General features: G+C 37.2%; 1 protein-coding gene across 1 annotated transcript in view; it reads left to right on the plus strand.

Annotated features, from left to right (window-relative positions):
* Positions 1-19,250, plus strand: part of SPOCK3 (SPARC (osteonectin), cwcv and kazal like domains proteoglycan 3) — a 163,213-nt gene that overhangs the window by 51,209 nt on the left and 92,754 nt on the right. The window contains exon 4 of the mRNA XM_070948112.1: positions 14,478-14,592. Within this exon, the coding sequence (XP_070804213.1) occupies positions 14,478-14,592 (115 nt within the window). The remainder of the gene's footprint in view (positions 1-14,477; positions 14,593-19,250) is intronic.

A 19,250-nucleotide genomic window follows, 5' to 3' on the forward strand; every position in this document is an offset into this window, starting at 1 on the left:
TAATGATATAAGGCAGCGAATGAGTCAACAAGGTTTTTGGGCTGATATGACTTTAAGAGACTGTATATATAAGAGAGGCCCTGTAAGGGCGTCTCTTTCTCCGTGTGTGCTTCTGTGCTATAGTTGATTGATTGCCTGACTTTGCCTAGTATGTGTATGTATACATTCCTTGTAGATAAACCACTATATGAAAGACAAACCTCTGTTTATTGTATTTTGCTCCTGGGTTGTCTCAAAATTGCCACCCTGTGCGCACTCTGACAGCACACATTGCCCCCGGCCTCCGTTTCACCATCAGTCTTCCGGAAAGCCCTCTGAAGCCGATAACAGATTGATCCAGAGCTCTGTTATCAGCTGCAGAGGGCTTTCCGGAAGGTTCTGATAGAGAAATGGAAGACAGAGGGCACCATGTGTGGCAATCTGTTTCTCAGGTGTAGAGAGCTTTCCATAAGGCTCTGATGGTAGAATGGAGGCTAAGGACCACACGTGTGAGTGGTGGCAAGTGGCCACAGAAATGGGGCAGCAGCGTGGAGCTGTCGGTGCCACCGTGAGGTGAGTCAGTAATTAGACCCCCAAAAAGAAGCCCTAGTCGTTTTTACAGGGATCAAAAGAAAATAAGACTGGGTCTTCATTTTGGGGAAACACGGTAATAACTTTCTTTGATGCTAAATGTCACATTATTATAATAGAATACTAATGAATTTACTTAGTTAAAAATGTCATTTGAAAAAAGCCAGTACTGGATATAGTATAGTAATAGTATCTTTCTTTATGTTACAATGTTTTATGATGAATGAATACATAACCCTGTCAATTAGGAATGCTACTTTTCATGCTTACTCACAATCAGCCTACATTGTATATAGCTTTTAACAAACATAATGTGTAGATTTTGCTGGATGATGGAGATAAAAATCTGGATCACATTTGGATAGTCTATTTTCAGAAAAGAACATCCACCATTGTATGCTTTGATCCTATAGTTTTAGATGCATTCTGAAATTTGCATAGTAGTTACTAAACAATTACATTACATTCTATTATCTCAATATTCCATCTTAATAGCTGGACTTAATGCAGTCTCCAAGGTTCAGCAGTTTTCCATTCTCTTTTATTTGACACCTAGTTTGATGAAGAGCTTAAGTGAATTTAAAAAAACAGCAATCAGTTCTATTTTGATTTCCTTTTTTCTGGCATAATAAAATAAATTCTCTAATAGGAATTTTGGAGTTTTTCTGATTAGAAATAAAACAGTCCTTGGTTTTCGACTTCTTTAATACTTATACTACAGCACATGCATTTGTTGAGGAGAATAAATACATGTAGATAATAGATATAACATACACTTAAATTTTTAAGACCTAATGATTTGGGTATTTTTACTACCATTCCTTCTTATTGTATTTACTGATTTCTCTCTAGAAAGTTCCTGCAATAAATAGAAAATAAAACCCATCTCTAGATTGTTAGAGAAAAACTTAGTGTAGAAATTTTTACAGGTATTTTAAGTTTATATGCTTTGATGCTATGCTTTAAAGGACAGTAATTTCAAAATTCATATAGCTAAATTATGCTTAATAAATATGTGTAATATTAACTTAGTGAATACTTACTAGGACAAGTTGGAAGACATTGGGTGGATTATATGGAAGATGGATGGAACATTTATTATGTATTAGTACATATTTGTCCTGTTTTCTGTTCATTAGACTGGTGGCTTGGTGTTTGGGCTGACCTGGTCAACTTGCATTTGTTAAAAATTTTCCATTACTATAGAAAGATTTCTAATAAGAAAGCAAATAGTCTGGGACTTAACTCTTAAATAACTGAACACTTGAATATGAGCGAGAAGTGTGCTGCAGCTGCCCAAAAAGATGTTGAGACTTTAAAAAGAGTTTAGGGAAGAATAACAAAGATGAATGGGGGACTGGAGGCTAAAACATACAAAGAACAATTGCAGGAATTGGGCATGTCTAGTTTGATGAAAAAGGACTAGGGATGATATGATAGCAGTGTTCCAATATTGTAAGAGGGTGCCACAAAGAGGAGGGGGTGAATTTATTCTCCAAAGCACCTGAAGGCAAGGCAAGAAGCTATAGATAAAAACTAACCAAGGAGAGAAGCAACTTAGAACTATGGAGAAATTTCCTGACAGTGAGAACAATTAATCAGTGGAATGACTTGCCTTCAGAAGCTGTGGGTGCTCCAACACTGGAGGCTTCTAAGAAGAGACTGAACAACCATTGTCTGAAATGGTATAGGGTGTCCTGCTTGAACAGGGGTTGTATTAGAGGTAACAGTAACAGAGTTGGAAGGGACCTGCTCATGCAGGAGACCCATACTAGGGATTCGAGCCGCTGACCTTTCTGATTGACAAGCTCAATGTCTTAGCCACTGAGGGCACGATATTGTCACGGGAGTGGGGGGAGGTGCCCGCGAAGGCTTGCAGAATTTGTTCTCAGCCAATGTCCCAAATCTGCTTTTTCAAAAGGCAACTGGACTTGGTTTTTTCCTTAAAAAAAAAAAAGCTCATTTGATTTCTCAAAGTTCTATCTTGGACAAAAGCAGAGGAATATATACAGAAATTTGCTATTTGCCTCACCTTGTAATATTACTTCATTTAGCTGATTTGCTCCCTAAGCTAAACTAACACAGGAAATCTTATTTTAGCTTCTGAAGAACAACTTTGAATCATTCTGGACAAGAACTCATGGAACTATTAGGGAGTCCAAGTCTTTTTAGGAACAAAATGGTTCCTCGATCCATTATTCTGAATACAAGCCCTACCAGTAGTGGTTTTCACTTACCTTCGCTACCGGTTTGGAACTGTGAGCGTGTGGCGAATCTGTGATGATGTCTGGTGAGGTGGGTGGATTCTCTTGCCGCCACTGCTACTGGTTCGCCCGAATTGGGCCGAACCGGTAGTAACCCACCACTGAGCCCTACCAATTTGAATCTCCTAAGGAGCTCCACCCCAATCCCATAAAAACCCCCACCTGTGACATTGTTGGTAACACTGAAGTCTTTTATAAGACTTCAGTAGAGTAGCATATGCAGTGCACATTTTTACAGAACTCCTTTTGTAGTAGATACTTGTTATGCAAATGGAAACTGCCAAGGAACATAATATAAAATATTCACCTCTTAAAGTAATGGCTAATATTTAAAGTAGTGGGAAAAAACCACCTCTGACAGTTATCGCCACAGTTAATTAAACTGATAAAAATAGCCCCGATCATTATTTTTCTAAACGCTTTATGGGATAAAGAATTTTCTACGTTTGAACTCGGGGCAAGCCACATCAATAATAAGGCTCTTCAACATGCAAGACACTGATCTCAGTGTTGCAATATATTCATTTAAACAGTACAAATTCAACAAAACACTAAATATAATGCTGGTACCCAAGATTACATTGAGGTGCTGTGTTCTACTATATTTCAGGGAGCACCAAAATTGACTGGCACTCCATTTCTGCAATTGTATGATGGCAATCCATCCCATAGTTTCAACCTTTTAGAAATTAACAAGTATACAGCCAGGTGAGAAGTTTGGGTAGAATGTTGAGTAGGCAGGCCTGGACTTTGCTCAGTTTGAAGCCCACAGGCATTGAGATTAATAACCGAACTGAGTTTGATTTACACACTTGCTCTATATTTATAGAATAAACCACAAAATAAATTCTGAGATTTCACTTTAATTTGATTTTAATGTAGCGTTTTAATTAATTCGTAATCAGATGTTAATGTTGTGTATAATGAATATTACCAATGCAATCAACTCTACATATATAACTGATACGTATATGCAAATATGCATGTTTATCTTTATGTATAACTAAATAGGCCAATACTATTATGAAGCCAGATATCAATGTTAGTTTGTGCTGATTAACAAAAAGTAACAAAAACCCCACATTTGGCTGATAATTGAAGTGGTTTTTTTTTCTTGTAACATAGACACACATGCAGAATACTGCTTGTTATTATTTAAAATTTCAATTAGTGCATTAGTAGTGCATAACACTACTATACAATTTAGTAAAATGTCCTTAGATTTAACTAATACATTACATGTATTATAATTTTGAAGTTTGAACAATTTTAAATGTAAATGTATAAAAAAGCTAAATTAAACTAAATTTCTCCAGTATGGAATATTTCCAAATTTTTGTGTTGCCTGTCAATTTTCTAGCATTCAAGGATGAAGGTAGTCCTTGCCTTATGGCCATTCGTTTAGCAACCTTTCAAAAAGAAAAATCACATTGACAAAAGTAAGTCTATGTCTGGTTCTTACGATCATAGGTTAAAACTTCGGGGAACTTGGCAACTAGCATGTATTGATGATAGTTGCAGAGTCCTCATTGTCATTTGTGTCCTTCCCAGCCAGCTTCTGACAAGCCAGCTCAATGAGGAAAGCTGAATTTACTTAACAACTACATCTTAATCTTTCCAAGTTTCATTCTTTTTATTGTTGGCAATGTGTGCAAATCAATGTATGCTCATAATGAGCAATTTCCATTATGAGCAATGTATGCAAATCATAACATAAAATCATAACATGCATTTTGTTAGCAATTGAGCATATTCAATATTTTTCTGTAGTTACTACTACTGAATATTTTTTACAGGAATATCTACTACATTGAAAAGATTTAATATCATTATGGCTATTAAAATGTACACCTGCATAAAACTTTCCATGAATACTAAATAGTTTGCACATAACTTTCTATATATAATTAATTGTTTAAACTCTGAGATTCATAATATTTATCCAGATAAACTAGTATGCTATTTGTAAATCTTAAGATAAAAAGCACATGAATATATAAGCTATAGATCAGTGGGATTCAACCAGTTTGCACCACTTCGGGAAAACCGGTTGTTAACTTTCTGAGCAGTTTGGCAAACTGGTTGTTGGAAGAAATCATTAGGGCAGAGAACCGGTTGTTAAATTACTTAAATCCCATCACTGCTATAGATATACATTTTCTTTCAAAACAACCATCACCATACTGCATGGTGGCATAGTGGTTAGAATGCAGGTTTGCAGGCTAATTCTGCCTACAGCCAGGAGTTCAATCCTGACTGGCTCAAGGTTGACTCAGCCTTCCATCTTTCCAAGGTCTATAAAATGAGAACTCAGAACCCACAATATGCTGATATTTGTAAACGGGTCAGAGAGTGCTGAAAAGCACTATGGAGTGGTATATAAGTCTAAGTGCTATTAAGTATATATTATTTGATCTGTGAAGTAGCTTATTAACAAAGAGAATTTCAAGTTGGACATAAGAAACTACATTGTGAGAAATTTCTTTTCTTTTTAATTTTGAACAACTGAAACAAATTGGATATAATATTTAAAATGGTCCAAAATTTGCTCTGATGCTAAACTGTAATAATGTATAACATGGGATAACTCTCTTTTTTGGGGGCAGGGGTAGGATTGTGTTCTGTTGGCATCCTGTTGTGTATTTTATTTGTATATAAAGTATGTTTAGGGTCTTTCCCAACATAAGAAGATCTAATGATACATTTGCATCTCAGATACTATATATGTGAATTTTATCGGACACTGGACTCTTAGCCTATATTAATTATTACCTACAATACAATATCTGCCAAATTCAGAAATCAGAAAAGATAAAAAAATTGTCCATTCCATAAACTGACCTAAATAAATTTGAAGCCTTTAATGCTTTTGTTAATGCTTGTATTTTCCTTGGTAGATCTCTGGATGAAGAATGATTTATGACAATAGACATTTCATAAAATTTAAACAGGAAGTAGTGTAATAAGAGCTGTACACTTTGGATGGTTAATTCATTAAATTGCCAAGAGTGATTGGAGCTATTATATCAGCACCATTTGCATTTTATGTTAACTGTAGAATGCTAGCAATGTGAATATAAGTACATGTATTCCCTGTTTTATGTCCCCACTTTATTGCTGTCTTAGAAATGCCTCACTTAATTTAATTATTTATTAATCAAATTAAATAGCCACTCACCTCACTATGGTGACTCAGGATAACAGCATTTAAAATCCGGATGCAACCAATCAGTGCACATATCAACAATCATTGAAGCCTGATATTTGGTAACTATCCAAAAACAAATCTTGAGGTCCCTGTTTAATTATTTTATAACAATTAAATAAACATGTAACAAATAGGTTGCATCAGCGGTGAAATCCACTTACCTTTGCTACCGGTTTGGAAATGGGAGCGCGCGGGAGCATGTGCGTGCTATGCGCGCACATGCCTCTTCTGTGCATGGACAGAACCTTCTGCGCATGCGCAGATGGTAAAAATGGGATGTAGTGACGTCCCGGCGGATGGGCGGAGCCTCCCGCTGCCAGTGCTACCGGTTTGCCAAACCGATAGAATCAGGGGGGATTTCACCGCTAGGTTGCATATGCAACCTATGAAATTAATTATCACAAGACGTGATGACTACTAATTTGGATGGCTTTAAAAGCAGATTGGATAAATCATAAACTATTTTATCAAGGACTAAAGAATAAATGTTCTTCTGTATTGTAGGTGGTATTCCTTCAAATACCAATTGTAGGAGAACAATTGGTGGGTGGAAACAGCTAATGAGCATCTATTTGGCTCTATGGAATAACTACCAGACCTGGATAACCATGGCATTTCAAAGGAAATACAGAAAGTGTTGCTGTTTTTACAGCTACCTTTGTAAGTCTTATTAGTGGGTACATAAACTATCATTAAGTCATTTAGCTCTTTGAAGAAAAGATGTACCAAGGCTTATGACTTTTCAAAAAACTAACAAAACATGGTTTGTAACCTGAGGATCAACTTGTCAGAAGTTTAGATTTTATTCTTAATTAGGTTTTTAGTCTGTATCAATCTTCCCCATTTTAGTACCCTCCTTATATTTTCACAAGGCTTGGCTTGATGAAGTCAGAATACAGAGCTGAATCGGATATTGGGAAATGCAACCTGTTTTCTATAAGCATGTAAAGTGGGAATATTTATTTTGCAAATTACTTAACTGGTCTTTTGAATCCAAGGCAAACAGGCAAAGTATTTGTATTCAGGAAACCTCATGAAATGCAAAACATTTGAAAGAAACGCTTTGCAATGGTTATACTGCAGTTTGCATAAAAACAATACATTTTCATATCATAAAATTACCTGTCCTGGCTGCTTTTGAAAACTACTTCTGGTGGTCTATACATCATTGTGCATGCACAACTGTTTCACTTAATGAGCTCTACTCTTGTTTCCTGAATACGGGCATTCAATAAATACAAATATTTCTGAATATATTTAAGGGAATATACTCAATAGCTAGTCTTGAATTTTAATGAGTATCTAAGAGCTTGCTTACATAGCCTTATGTTCTTGAATTCATGTTCTTTCTTCATTCATTTTTTGGAATTTGTATTAGGTACAACTTAATACTCTTAAACAGTTTTAAAGGGAAATATATTCCTATGAGGAATATATTACAATAATTTAATTTTTGTTATATTCAACAGTAAGATCGAAAGGCAAAGAAGTTTTTCTTTGTTTAGGTACCATGTACTGTGTTCACTTTTGTTCATCACCTTAACAACAAGAATGATCAGAGCACTAAAAACTAAGCCTGTGAAGAGAAAGAACTGGTTATGTTTAACCTTGAGAAGATTAAAGGGGAAGACATAACATGATTAATGTTACATGAATGATAGTTTAATTTATTTATATCTAATTTGTATATTATATTTTACTTTCCTTCCAAAAGATAAAGGTGGTAGGTATAGTTATTTTTCCTGATTTGGTGGTAGTAATAGTTATCTTTCCTAATTTTATTTTCAAACATCAGCCCTTTGGGGAATGTTAACCCAAAACATAGCATTATTGAACTGTAGTATCAAACTTTAGGTTTAGAATTAAATCTGTACCTTCGCAAGTAGATTTAAATCTGGACCTCCTCAGTTGAAATTGAATCTTTATCCTTTAACAGATAAACTAGGGTTTGGATGTGGTGTATGTAAGGCAGATTTTCTATAAATAGACAGCCATTCCCGTATTTTACTATTATTTACTATTCCCATATTTTACTAGACTATTCTATTACACTATAGACTTTTGTCTCTTAGCTAGACAGCTGCTGGTGTGCAACAATTTAAAACAGGTTTATTAGATTGCCTTATGCCTAAGTCAACAATGATCTAGGATTTGTCAATATAGCTTGTATAAAAATGTTTTCATTTCTTTTTATGTATAATTAGGCAGACTTATATTTGGGTATGAAACCCAGAATTTCTGAATACATAAATGATATCATAGGCATCTACTGGTGATGGCTGCGGCTCTGATGATGGCAGTCATGGTGAAGTGACATGTATATGAGGCCTTAACTCTATCAATCTTCAAACCAGTTTTATAAATAATGTTTCAAGGCTCCATGGGTCAAGAGGCATTCTTGCAAAATAATAAAAAAAAGTGGATGGCTGCAAGCGAGGTCTTTATTTTGATACATAATCAATAAACTAGCAGATATCCTGATGATTTAGGAAGTGGCTTTGGAAACAGCAGATTTTCTTTTAATGATGGGTGTGTTTGTTTATTTTGTATAAACTCTGTGAATACTTTTAGGAATGATGTATAATGCCGTTTTGCTGAATAGCAGCAGTTTGTCTTCTAAGTACCCGTGTTTTCCTGAAAATAAGACCCAGTCTTATTTTCTTTTGGACTCTGAAATAAGTACTAGGGCTTATTTCTGGGGATGCCTTATTTCTTTTGAGTGCCGCCGCCATGAGGTGGGGGAGGGTGGAGTGCCCTATGTGCCCCGCACCGGCTTACCTCAGGGCCCCTGCAGCAAGGCCATGCACGCCCCAACACCTGCCTTGCCTCATGGCTGCAGCAGCAGCATGTCGCTTGGTCTACTCCATTGCAGCCATGAGCAAGAAGAAGAAGTGTGCCAGGAGCCAGGTGGGGTCTTGCTGGACAGGGCTGTAAGAGCAGCTGCCACGAGGTGAGGCAGGTATTGGGCGTGGAAGGCCTGGCTGTGGGAGCCCTGTGGTAAGCTGGTTCGGGAAGTGTGGAGTATCTCCATTCCCTGCCTCACCTCACTTCGTGTCGTTGGTGTCAGTGGGATGGGTGGGAGGCTGGCTGTGCAGGCGCTTAAGTAGGGTTTATTTTGCGGGTAGGGATTATATTGGGTGCACACACAGAAAATATGCTAGGGTTTATTTTTGGGTTAGGTCTTATTTTTGAGGAAACACTATAATTAGTACTTTGTTTTGTTTTGGAGGAAAAAATGGGATTTGGCATATGGATTTCAGACATTCACCTGTGCTGCAAAGTCTGTTTCTTGGCCTGGTTATTATTTTTTAAATTATTATACATTTTCCTTTATTATACATCACTTTTCTATTTTTGCAATGACAGTGTACTGTCTGTATCAAGTCTCTTTTAAGTATAGATAGTATTATACATCCTGATTGTAACCATTGTTCTCATAATTGGCCAAGTGATTTTTGAGTTTGCTTTCTGTGAGAGGATTTGATTCAGAAAGCAAAGTTTCTCTAAGTTTAAAACAGCTTCCTACAAGTTAGTTTCTGTAAGCTTTATTACAGGAGGGAGGGGGGGAGGATTCATATTTGGCAAGTAGGAAAGGACATTTTAATACTTTTAAACTGAAAATCCAGGTGAAGAAGATGCAGCTGCTACTACAATTTTAATTTTTGTTCTACACTGACTCTAAAGCCTATTGTAAGCTTGCTGGTGCAAATGCAATGACAGTTACTGCAGCTGCTTTGCTTCCATTTGGTTTTTCAGTGCTGGAGTTGAAATTGTGAAAAAAAAATATGTAAATGTATCAATGTTGATCTATCTAAATTCAGATTATTTTAGTTCGTAAATGTAAGAACATGAAAAATATATTAAAATACTTATTTTAACATAACAAAAGAGTAGCGTGGATGTTTCTTTTTTACTTTTGCAAATGTGCAGATGATGCTTAATTAATAATTTATGAATACTTCCCTTATTATTATGAAAATGAATATATTAATGCTAACATATCCAGAATATTTTGGCTAGAATTGGACATTGACAATTTCCACTGCAAAATGAGTAATATTTATACTTATACTTAAAGATTAAATTGGGAACATTGGCTCCTACTTCTAACTGTGAAGAAATAAATATAATACTTATAACAGCAATACTAGTTAAAATACTTTCCCCATTAGGAAATGATAACTGCTAAGCATTACATACCTTAAAATTGTTGTTTAATAAGAAAATTGATCCATTAAACGTTTAAACTTCTTTAAGTTGAAAATTAACACAAGTGAAATCCATATTTTGCATAATATCATAAAACTGAATATTGATTTAATATGGTTGGAGCAGAGTGGTGTGAGTGGTCTTCTTACTGAGTTACTTCATTGTGCAATTATTTTACATTTTTATTTTGAGATGATAAAATGTTTGCCCGCTGATGTATGGTAATCACAGTTAATCAAAATTCTGTCCTTTCATATCAATTTAATTAATTTTTCATTAACAATTTGTCATATGATTGTTGTGTTCATTATTTAAAGCCATATCCTTCTGAATTTCTGTATGAAGAAAGATCAGCAGGATTCAAAGCATTGCCAGAACGTTCAGTGTGGAAATGTTAATAAAACATTTATTTAGTATATAACTGATCACATTGTTTACCATGTTGGCATTAATCCATTAATTGGCCCTAAGTGTATCTTTTTGCAAAATTGCAACTTTTACTACAGTGCGCATGCCAACATCAATACACATGTATGTACATATAAGAATCAATGATGTAAATAAAGTATTTTCCTAAAGAAAGGCTACACTGAATTTAAGACAGCCATTGTGTCAAAGAAGAGCAGATAAAAATAAATTAGAAATTTTAGTATGTATGTATGTATGTATAACATTTATTGGCCATTCATCTTTCTACAGGGTAACTTTGAGAGGCTTAAAGTCATAAAAATATATCTATACATATACATTAAAATCACAAATAAATTAAAACCAAGCATTTAAATCTAATGACACGTGGAGAGTGCAGGGCAGAGTGGAGGCAGGTGAGATTTGTTATTGAATCAACCAACTTCATTGCACTGTTCCCCATTGGAATCCTAAGCCAACTGCCAGAGCCAAGTCTATAACGAAAGGATAGGAGGGTTGGGGCCAACCTCACATTAGGGGCAAAAAAGCCCCTCCCCCTAGCCAGCCAGAATAATTGGGTTGATCGGATCCACAGCATGCCTCCTCTACAGGCATGAATGAAACAGGTGAATTCCAGTAGGTTGAAATGGTCCCTCAAGGATAGGGTGGATAAAAATCAATCTTTTTTAAAAAAAATAAAAAAAAAATCAGATTTTTAAAATTTTTATCAAATTTATTTTAATAAAATGCTTTTGGAGTAAAAATCTATCTAAAGATAGTTGTCAGCTTTGGAAGTCATATTAGGCCGTAAGCTTCCAGGCTGCCACCTTCTCACGTGTGGGAAAGTAGGAGGGGGGATTTAGTAGAGGGGTTGCCTTTAGACATAATAGCATTCTTCCTGTTGGTCAAGGTCAGGGTGATCCTGCATCTGGAGAAGGAGTGGTCAGAGTGATGTCTCGAGATGGGATGGCGGTTGATTGGAGCATGTGATCGACTGAGGAGTGAGGGGATGGTTTTGGGGGTTTTGATTTACTGAGGGAAAACCCGGATCTCTCAGATTTGGATTTTCCTAGATATGCCAGTTTACCTATTCTAGTAAATAGAACATTGAAAAATGCTTGCTTCAGAGTCTTTCCTTGGAGTTGGGTATTTTTCTGGAACGCTGACAATAATTTTCTATTTAAGATACATTAATAATTTATTCAGCATGAAATGAAGCTTACTTATGTAGCACGAGGCTGTATATTCTGAAATGTTTACATTAATGATAAACTCATTCAATGAATCCAAGCCCTGCAAGCTAAATGGGAAACCTTCATTTTGTTTGCAAATAATAATATTAAAGATTCTAACTACCAGCAAGAATGTGTCCTTACATTTAAAGAGCACCTGTCATTTCAGATCCATCAAGGCAGTCCTTGTTAGTGGGCATCCACTCACCTGCTGCCAGCCGGGTCTCTTCCTTTGTTGTGTCATTGCCACATCACCAGCCGTCCCATTAAAGTGAATGGGACTGTCGGTGAGTCAACAGCGGGCCAGAGGAGGAGCCGCTGTGGGACAGAGATGACAGTTGCTCATTAAAAATTATGATTTAAATCCAATTGATTTAAATCAAGCCTTTTTACTAGTGATTTAAATCGTGATTTAAATTGACTTGATTTAAATCAAATCCATCCTGCTCAAGGAGGCTGGATCCATGCCATAAAGGACACTTTAAAGGTGAATACCAACACCTTGAATTGTACCAGGAAGCAGACTGGCAACCAATGCAGCTTGCAGAGCAGTGATGTCACAGGGGCCATTCTTGAGGCCCCAAACTACCTGTGTTGCCAGACTCTGCACTATCCGTAGCTTCTGAAGCATCTTCAAGAATAGAGGTGACTAGGGACTGAACGAGCGATCACAGGGAATCCTGATCCTGGAAAGGTCAAACTGGCACACAACACAAAGTTGTGCAAATGCTCGCCTAGCTGCAACTGCCACTTACTCCTCGAGCAGGAATCATGAGTCCAGGAAACCCCCATGTTATGAACTGTATTTGTCTGGGGCAGTGCCGTCCCATTCAGAGTCGAAGACAAAATCCTGGATCCCGGAGCCTCGTGTACCCTAAGCCATTCGGTTTTGCCTGGGTCCAGTCAAAGCCTGTTGTCCCCCATTCAGGCCCCCACAGACTCCAGGCCACAGAAAGAGGGAGGCCACAGCATCACTTGACTCACCAAGAATGGAAATATATAGTCAGGTGTCCTCAACATACTGTATATACTTACTTATATACTTATATACTGTGTATAACTCAACTTTGGTGATGGATGATCTCGCCCAGTGGTTTCATATAGATGTTGAAAGGGAGTTGGAAGAGTACCAAGTCCTGTGCCACACCACAAAATAGCTGTTGAGGTTTGGACCTCTCACTCCCTATCAATATCGATTGGGACCAGATATGGAGAAAGGAGACAAACCAGTGCAAAACTGTAGTGCCCAGCTCCAGCCTCAGCCCCAGCTCCCCAAAGGATACCATGGTCGATGGTATTGAAAGCCACTGAGAGGTCAAGGAGAATGAGGATGATTGCACTACTTCATCCTGCTCTTGTCAGAGATTATCGACAAGCACCACCAATGCTGTTTCTGTCCACTAACTGGGCCTGAATTCTGACTCAAAGGCATCCAGATAATCAGTTTCATCCATTTTCTGCAGCAGTGAGGCCACCATCTTTTACACAGGCTTCCCTAAGAACAGAAGGTTGGAAACTAGATGAAAGTTATCCAGACAGGTGGCATCTAGTGGTGGTCTTTTTAAGGTCAAGGCAAACCAGGGCTTCCTTAAAGCATCTGGATATGTTCCCTCCTCCAGTGACATATTAATCACTGGTGGACCCACCCATTTAATCACTATCTTGTGGAATTTCACTATCCAGGAGGGATACTATCCAGTTGTGGCACTGACAACGTTAAGCGCCCTGTCCACTTAATCAGGGCCAATATGATCAAACTATTCCCAGGTAACAGGGCAAGACCTCTTCCTGGCATCTCACATGGATTATTTCCACTCATGGGATCCAACTGGGAGAGGATCCGAGAAATTTTGTCCATCAGATGCTAAACAAGATCTTCTGTCCAGCCCTGCAAAAGATCACCCAAGCCTCCTGACCCAGAAATGTAAACCAAAATGCTATATATTGCCCAACATCTGCATTTTGTTAACTTAAGCATGCAGTTCCTGTTTGAGTTTCTTTGCCACACTTAAAAAAATTGTTAACACCAATATTATATACTGTCAATAATTGCTAATTAAAATAATTGCCTGAAATATGTGGTATTTTATAATTTGAAACCTGTAAATTAATCATTAACTAAACAAAACAAAAGTCAGGATGGGTATGGCAAAGGGGAATGGTAGCAGCATTGGGAAGTGAAATGAAGGGAAACTGAGGAATAAGGAGAAAAATAATTGAATAAGGAAAGAGAGAGAGAGAAGATAGATAGATAGATAGATAGATAGATAGATAGATAGATAGATAGATAGATAGATGATAGATAGATGATAGATAGATAGATGATAGATAGATAGATAGATAGATAGATAAGATAAGATAAGATAAGATATCATTCAGCAGGGACCACAGTTCTAGTCAGCTGAATTTAAGATCACTCAATTCACTGTTAGCTGTTAATTGTTTATTGCGGGGAAAGGCCTGGTCTTTTTAGCAGATCAGTGATACATCATTGCCCTTAGGGAACTAATATGTTACTTATACTTCCTGTATGTCTGTGGAAACGGTGTGTTTTTTTAAAAAAATATTCTCTACAATTGTTTTTAGCTTTAGACCCAGCTAAAGATCCATGCTTAAAGATGAAATGTACTCGTCATAAGGTATGCATTGCACAAGATCAACAAACAGCTGTTTGCATTAGCCACCGGAGACTGACACACAGGTAAATATCTCCATGTTATTGATCTGTAATCACGACTATTAATATATATTTGTATTCGCTGCTGCATTTTTGCATCATCTGAGACCGAAGTAAGCAAACACTGAGAATACCGTATTTTTCTGAGTATAAAACACACCTTTTTCCCCCAAAAAAGAGGGTGAAGATCTGGGTGCGTCTTATACTCCAAATGTAGCCCCACCCAGCTTCTCAAACGGAGGTTACAGAGGCTAAAAAAAGTATCAGAAACGAAGCTTCCGAAAAGAAGCCCCTAAACAGAGCTTCAGAGGCTTTTTTCCTGAAGCTGTTTCGGAGGCTTTCAGAAGCAAGAAAAGAAAGTTTTTTTCTGAAACGGAGTTTCAGAAGTTTTAGAGGCAGAAAAAAAAAAGCAAAAAAAAAAAAAAAAAGAAGAAGAAGCAAGGCACAGAGCTCACAACCAAGGAACCTGTTGCTAAAATTCAGCTCTGGGAACAGCTGATTGGGGGTATTCTGGGGGTCGATCCACCTGCCAATCAGCTTTTTTCTTATTTTCCTCCCCAAAAACTAAGGTGCGTCTTGTACTCCGGTGCATTTTATACTCTGAAAAATACGGTATATGCACATTGTGAACATTCTGTGCATGAAAAAGGTTCTTTTTAGACTCAATGAGTATCCTCAACAGAGCCTTCATGGAGGGTTGAAATTAGTATTATACAACTTTTGCTTATTTTCAATAAGGTTCCTGTGGGAATAGTTTCCGACATACTATATTATTGTGAGGGCATTTTTAATTGTATTCCAGCTAGTATCAAAAAAATTAAACATTGACCAAAAAAAACAAACAAACCCCATTTGGGAATTTCTACAAAGTATTTTATACACTAAAATTCACTGGAAAATTAATATTTCTTTCAGAAGGATGAAATGCTGAAAGCAAAATACATTATCCATTATCTTACTGTAATAGTATGTGGGGATGATATTTGGAGGCAGGGTAGAGAGCCATCCAAGAGACTGGTCACATAAAAGGCAGCCGAGTCCTCTTCAGCAGGAATGTGGCAAGGCAAGAGGCTTAGAAATGACCCCCACCCCCCTTATTTTTGGAATTTAAATGGGACATGGAAAGGGAAATAGATTACAGATTAACAGAAGGGACCTTGCAGGTCATCTAGTCCAACCCCCTGCCCAAGCAGGAGACCCTACACCTGCCTCTACCTAGGATCGAACTCATAACCTCCTGATTAGGAGGCAAGAGCGCCATCTCTAGGCCACAGCAGCTTCACAACTTCCAGAGTGCTTCCGGAGTTCCAAGTACTTCCAGACTTGCAAGATTCTGTTACAATAAAAGAAGAATTAGCCCATCTGGTTGTGTTTCATGATTGGTCTACCTAATCAGGCTGACAATTAAATGCAAGTAATCCTCAGTTTACAACAGTTAGTGACAGTTCAAAGTTACAACAGCACTGAAAAGAGTGTCTTACGACCGTGTTTCACATTTACAATACTTCCAGCGTTCCCATGGCCATCTACCTCCTAGCTATATGGTATAGAGGTGACTAGAGGTTTCAAACTTTCCTTCATCTGTTGGGATATAAATCAACCGTGTAAGAGATAATCAAGATTACACTTTAATAAAAAACATATTAAAGTATCTTTCTTTTATTTTTAATAGTGAAATAGATAAATTTAGATTTATTTATTTATTTATTTATTATTTAGAATTGTTATTCTAAATTATTATTTAGAATTGAGGAAGAAGAGCAAATTGAAAAAAAAAAGGAATAAAATGGAACAGATAATGCAATGAAGTAGACCACAAGAGGCCAACGGTCCATTACAAAACTTTCTGCAAAGTTTTGGGGTAGAGTGTATCAAATTGATATAAAATTCTTTTAAAAATCTGAACAAAAATACATTCATGCTTCAATTAAGAATGTCAATATTTAATTTCATAAGGTTAACAAAAGTTTCACACAGAAAAACCTCCCACCAGGGTTCCTTGCTAAAACGCATGGAATAAGTGCCTTCCAGGCGTTTCCAGCATCACCAGGAACAACCAAGGAAATCAGGCACAAAGATGTACCTTGAAGAGAAATCTGATGTACCCAGATAAAATCTGATGTACCAAGATAAAACCCTTTTAGAGTTTTATCAGAAGGAGCAACTATGAAGAACATGGAACTATAAAACTATTGAGCTCCTGGATGAGAGAAAATAAATACCAAAACCTTTATAAACTCTTCAGTGATGTAAACATTTACCTGTATATTCTGCAGGTAATTGTTTCTTGAAATCAAATTAGTCTAGATCAGGGGTGGGTTCTACTTATCTTTACTAATGGTTCGCAACGGGGCCGCATGCACGCGCTCGCTTCACTCGCTTGCACGCACACTCTTCTGCACAAGCGCAGAAGCATTTTCATCACGTCAGTATCAGTGGGCGGGGCCTCCCACTGGTTTTACTACCCGTTCTATAGAACCGGTGTGAACCGGGGGCAACCCACCACTGGTCCAGATGTATTTTCCCAGTGCTTATGCTTGTAAAAGACTGAACCATTTCAGTGAGTAACAAGGAAATTAGTGAAAAATTAATGCAGGGGTGGGCTACTGGGGGTTCGCAGGGGTTTGGGAGAACCTCTAGCTAAGATTCTGTGCAGTTCGGAGAACCCTCAAATCCCACTCCTGGCTGGCCCCACCCACCCTGCCCCTCACAGGAGTCCCCACGCGCCCCGTTTTGAATACAGGTAAGTGCAGGTCGTGCATGGAGACTCAGGGAGGGTGAAAAATGGGCCTACCGGAAGTTTGGGAAGGCCAGAAATGGGCCCATTTCCAGCCTTCAGAGGGCCTGGGGAGGCTGTTTTTGCCCTCCCGGAGGCTCAAGAAAAGCCTCCGGAGCCCAGGGAGGGCTAAAATGCCCCCCCACCATGTGCAGGAGGCTGACTAGGCCACGCCCACCCAGCAACCGGGCAGAGAACCCCTTGCTAAAATTTTTGAAGCCCACCCCTGAATTAACGTAATGCTATTGTAACCTTTGAGGGGATTTTATACATTTTATAATCTCTACAGTGAATTAGAATTCAAATGTTAAAATTAATGATGTTCTATGATACTAGATGCAATATGGATACATTTCAGTAACAACTATGGCATCCTTGGTATAATCTCTGAGTTTGTTTGGAGACATTTTCACTATCCTTCTAGGTCACATCACCAGTGCCAGTGACTGTGGAGGTTGCTTCCAGTTTATATAAGTTAAACTGTTTATAAACAGTTAAAAAAGAACTATTCATTTTATACAGTGTAATAGTCTGATTGAGAAGGAGAAAATTCAAAACTTGAGTATCTGCTTTCATGCAAGAAATATCCATAGAAGATAGGGAAAATCTAAGCTTGAAACTGAAAATTCTTTATTAAAAAATCACTATTTTAGACAGAATCACAAATCATTCAGTCCAAGTAAATTTGTAAGAATCACAATGTTCCTATATTATATATGTGTGTGTGTAATTGATGAATATACAGTATGTGTATGTATTTTATAGGGTTTTACTTACTGTTCACAGATTGCTATGAAATAGAAAGATATTTCTTTGCTGATCAGCATGATCTAGTTCTAAATGATTGGTTATGAAATGTGAAATTTAGGGCAGCAATTAGATGCTAGCATTTTATACGAGTAAAATTTCAGTGTGGAAGTACGAAAGACAATATACAGTATTTCATGCATGTCGGTACTTTTACAGACATTTAAGCATTTAGATAGATTGTATAATCTTTGCTTTCCGTTTAATAGATTTTGATCCTGTAATGCGGCTGCTTTCTTAAAAAACAAGATGAGCCACCCTTTTCAAGTTAAAGGAACACATTTTATTGCCAAGCTTATGCTATCATTGGCAGCTGATAAGCACAGGTCTCAAAATAGATAGCTTTAATTGAGTGCACCTGCATTGATGAAGAAGGTATATCGGCTTTTAGAAAAGATTTTTTCCTTCACAGAAATTGTAGCTTGTGTTGATGAATTTCAGATTTAACAAGATTAAATTTAGGATAATGAGGAATCGTATTTCTTAATGGACATCTGGGTCTTGATTTATTTAATACCCCTCAAATCCCCTTCCTTCCAGAGAAATGGATGGAAGTCAGAATAGCTTTTCTGTATGCAAAATGTAAATCCGGAATGGTGATATAACTGACTTAACTAGTATTTTATAAAGTATTGCTTATTGTAACTATTTATTTATTTATTTATTTATTAAATTTGTATGCCACCCATCTCTCAACTCTAGGCAGCTTGGTTTACAATACAATACAATATAAAACATATGAGGAAATAGTACAGAAAAAGAGAATGGTTCCAATTTTCCTGGGTTTGCTTCAGTGGTGAAATTCAAAAGTTTTCCCTACTGGTTCTGTGGGTGTGGCTTGGTGGGTGTGGCTTGGTGAAGGGTCATGTGACTGGGTGGGCGTGGCCAACTTTATTTTTTTTACTTTTTAAAGCATTTTTTTTAACTAAAAAGTTTTTAAATAGTTCCGACGGTCAGTTCTGACAATCAGCTGTGCCCGCAATCATTGGAACCTTTTTTTTTTTACTACCGGTTTGGGCGAATAGGTAGTAAAGAAATGCTTTAAAAAAGTAAAAAAAAAAAAAAGTTCCGACGATCATGTGGCACAGCTGATTGTCAC

This window comes from Pituophis catenifer, unplaced genomic scaffold, assembly GCF_029215685.1.
Source record: "Pituophis catenifer annectens isolate HBS135680 unplaced genomic scaffold, rPitCat1.0.hap2 SCAF_8, whole genome shotgun sequence".
NCBI classification, from domain to species: Eukaryota; Metazoa; Chordata; class Lepidosauria; order Squamata; family Colubridae; genus Pituophis; species Pituophis catenifer.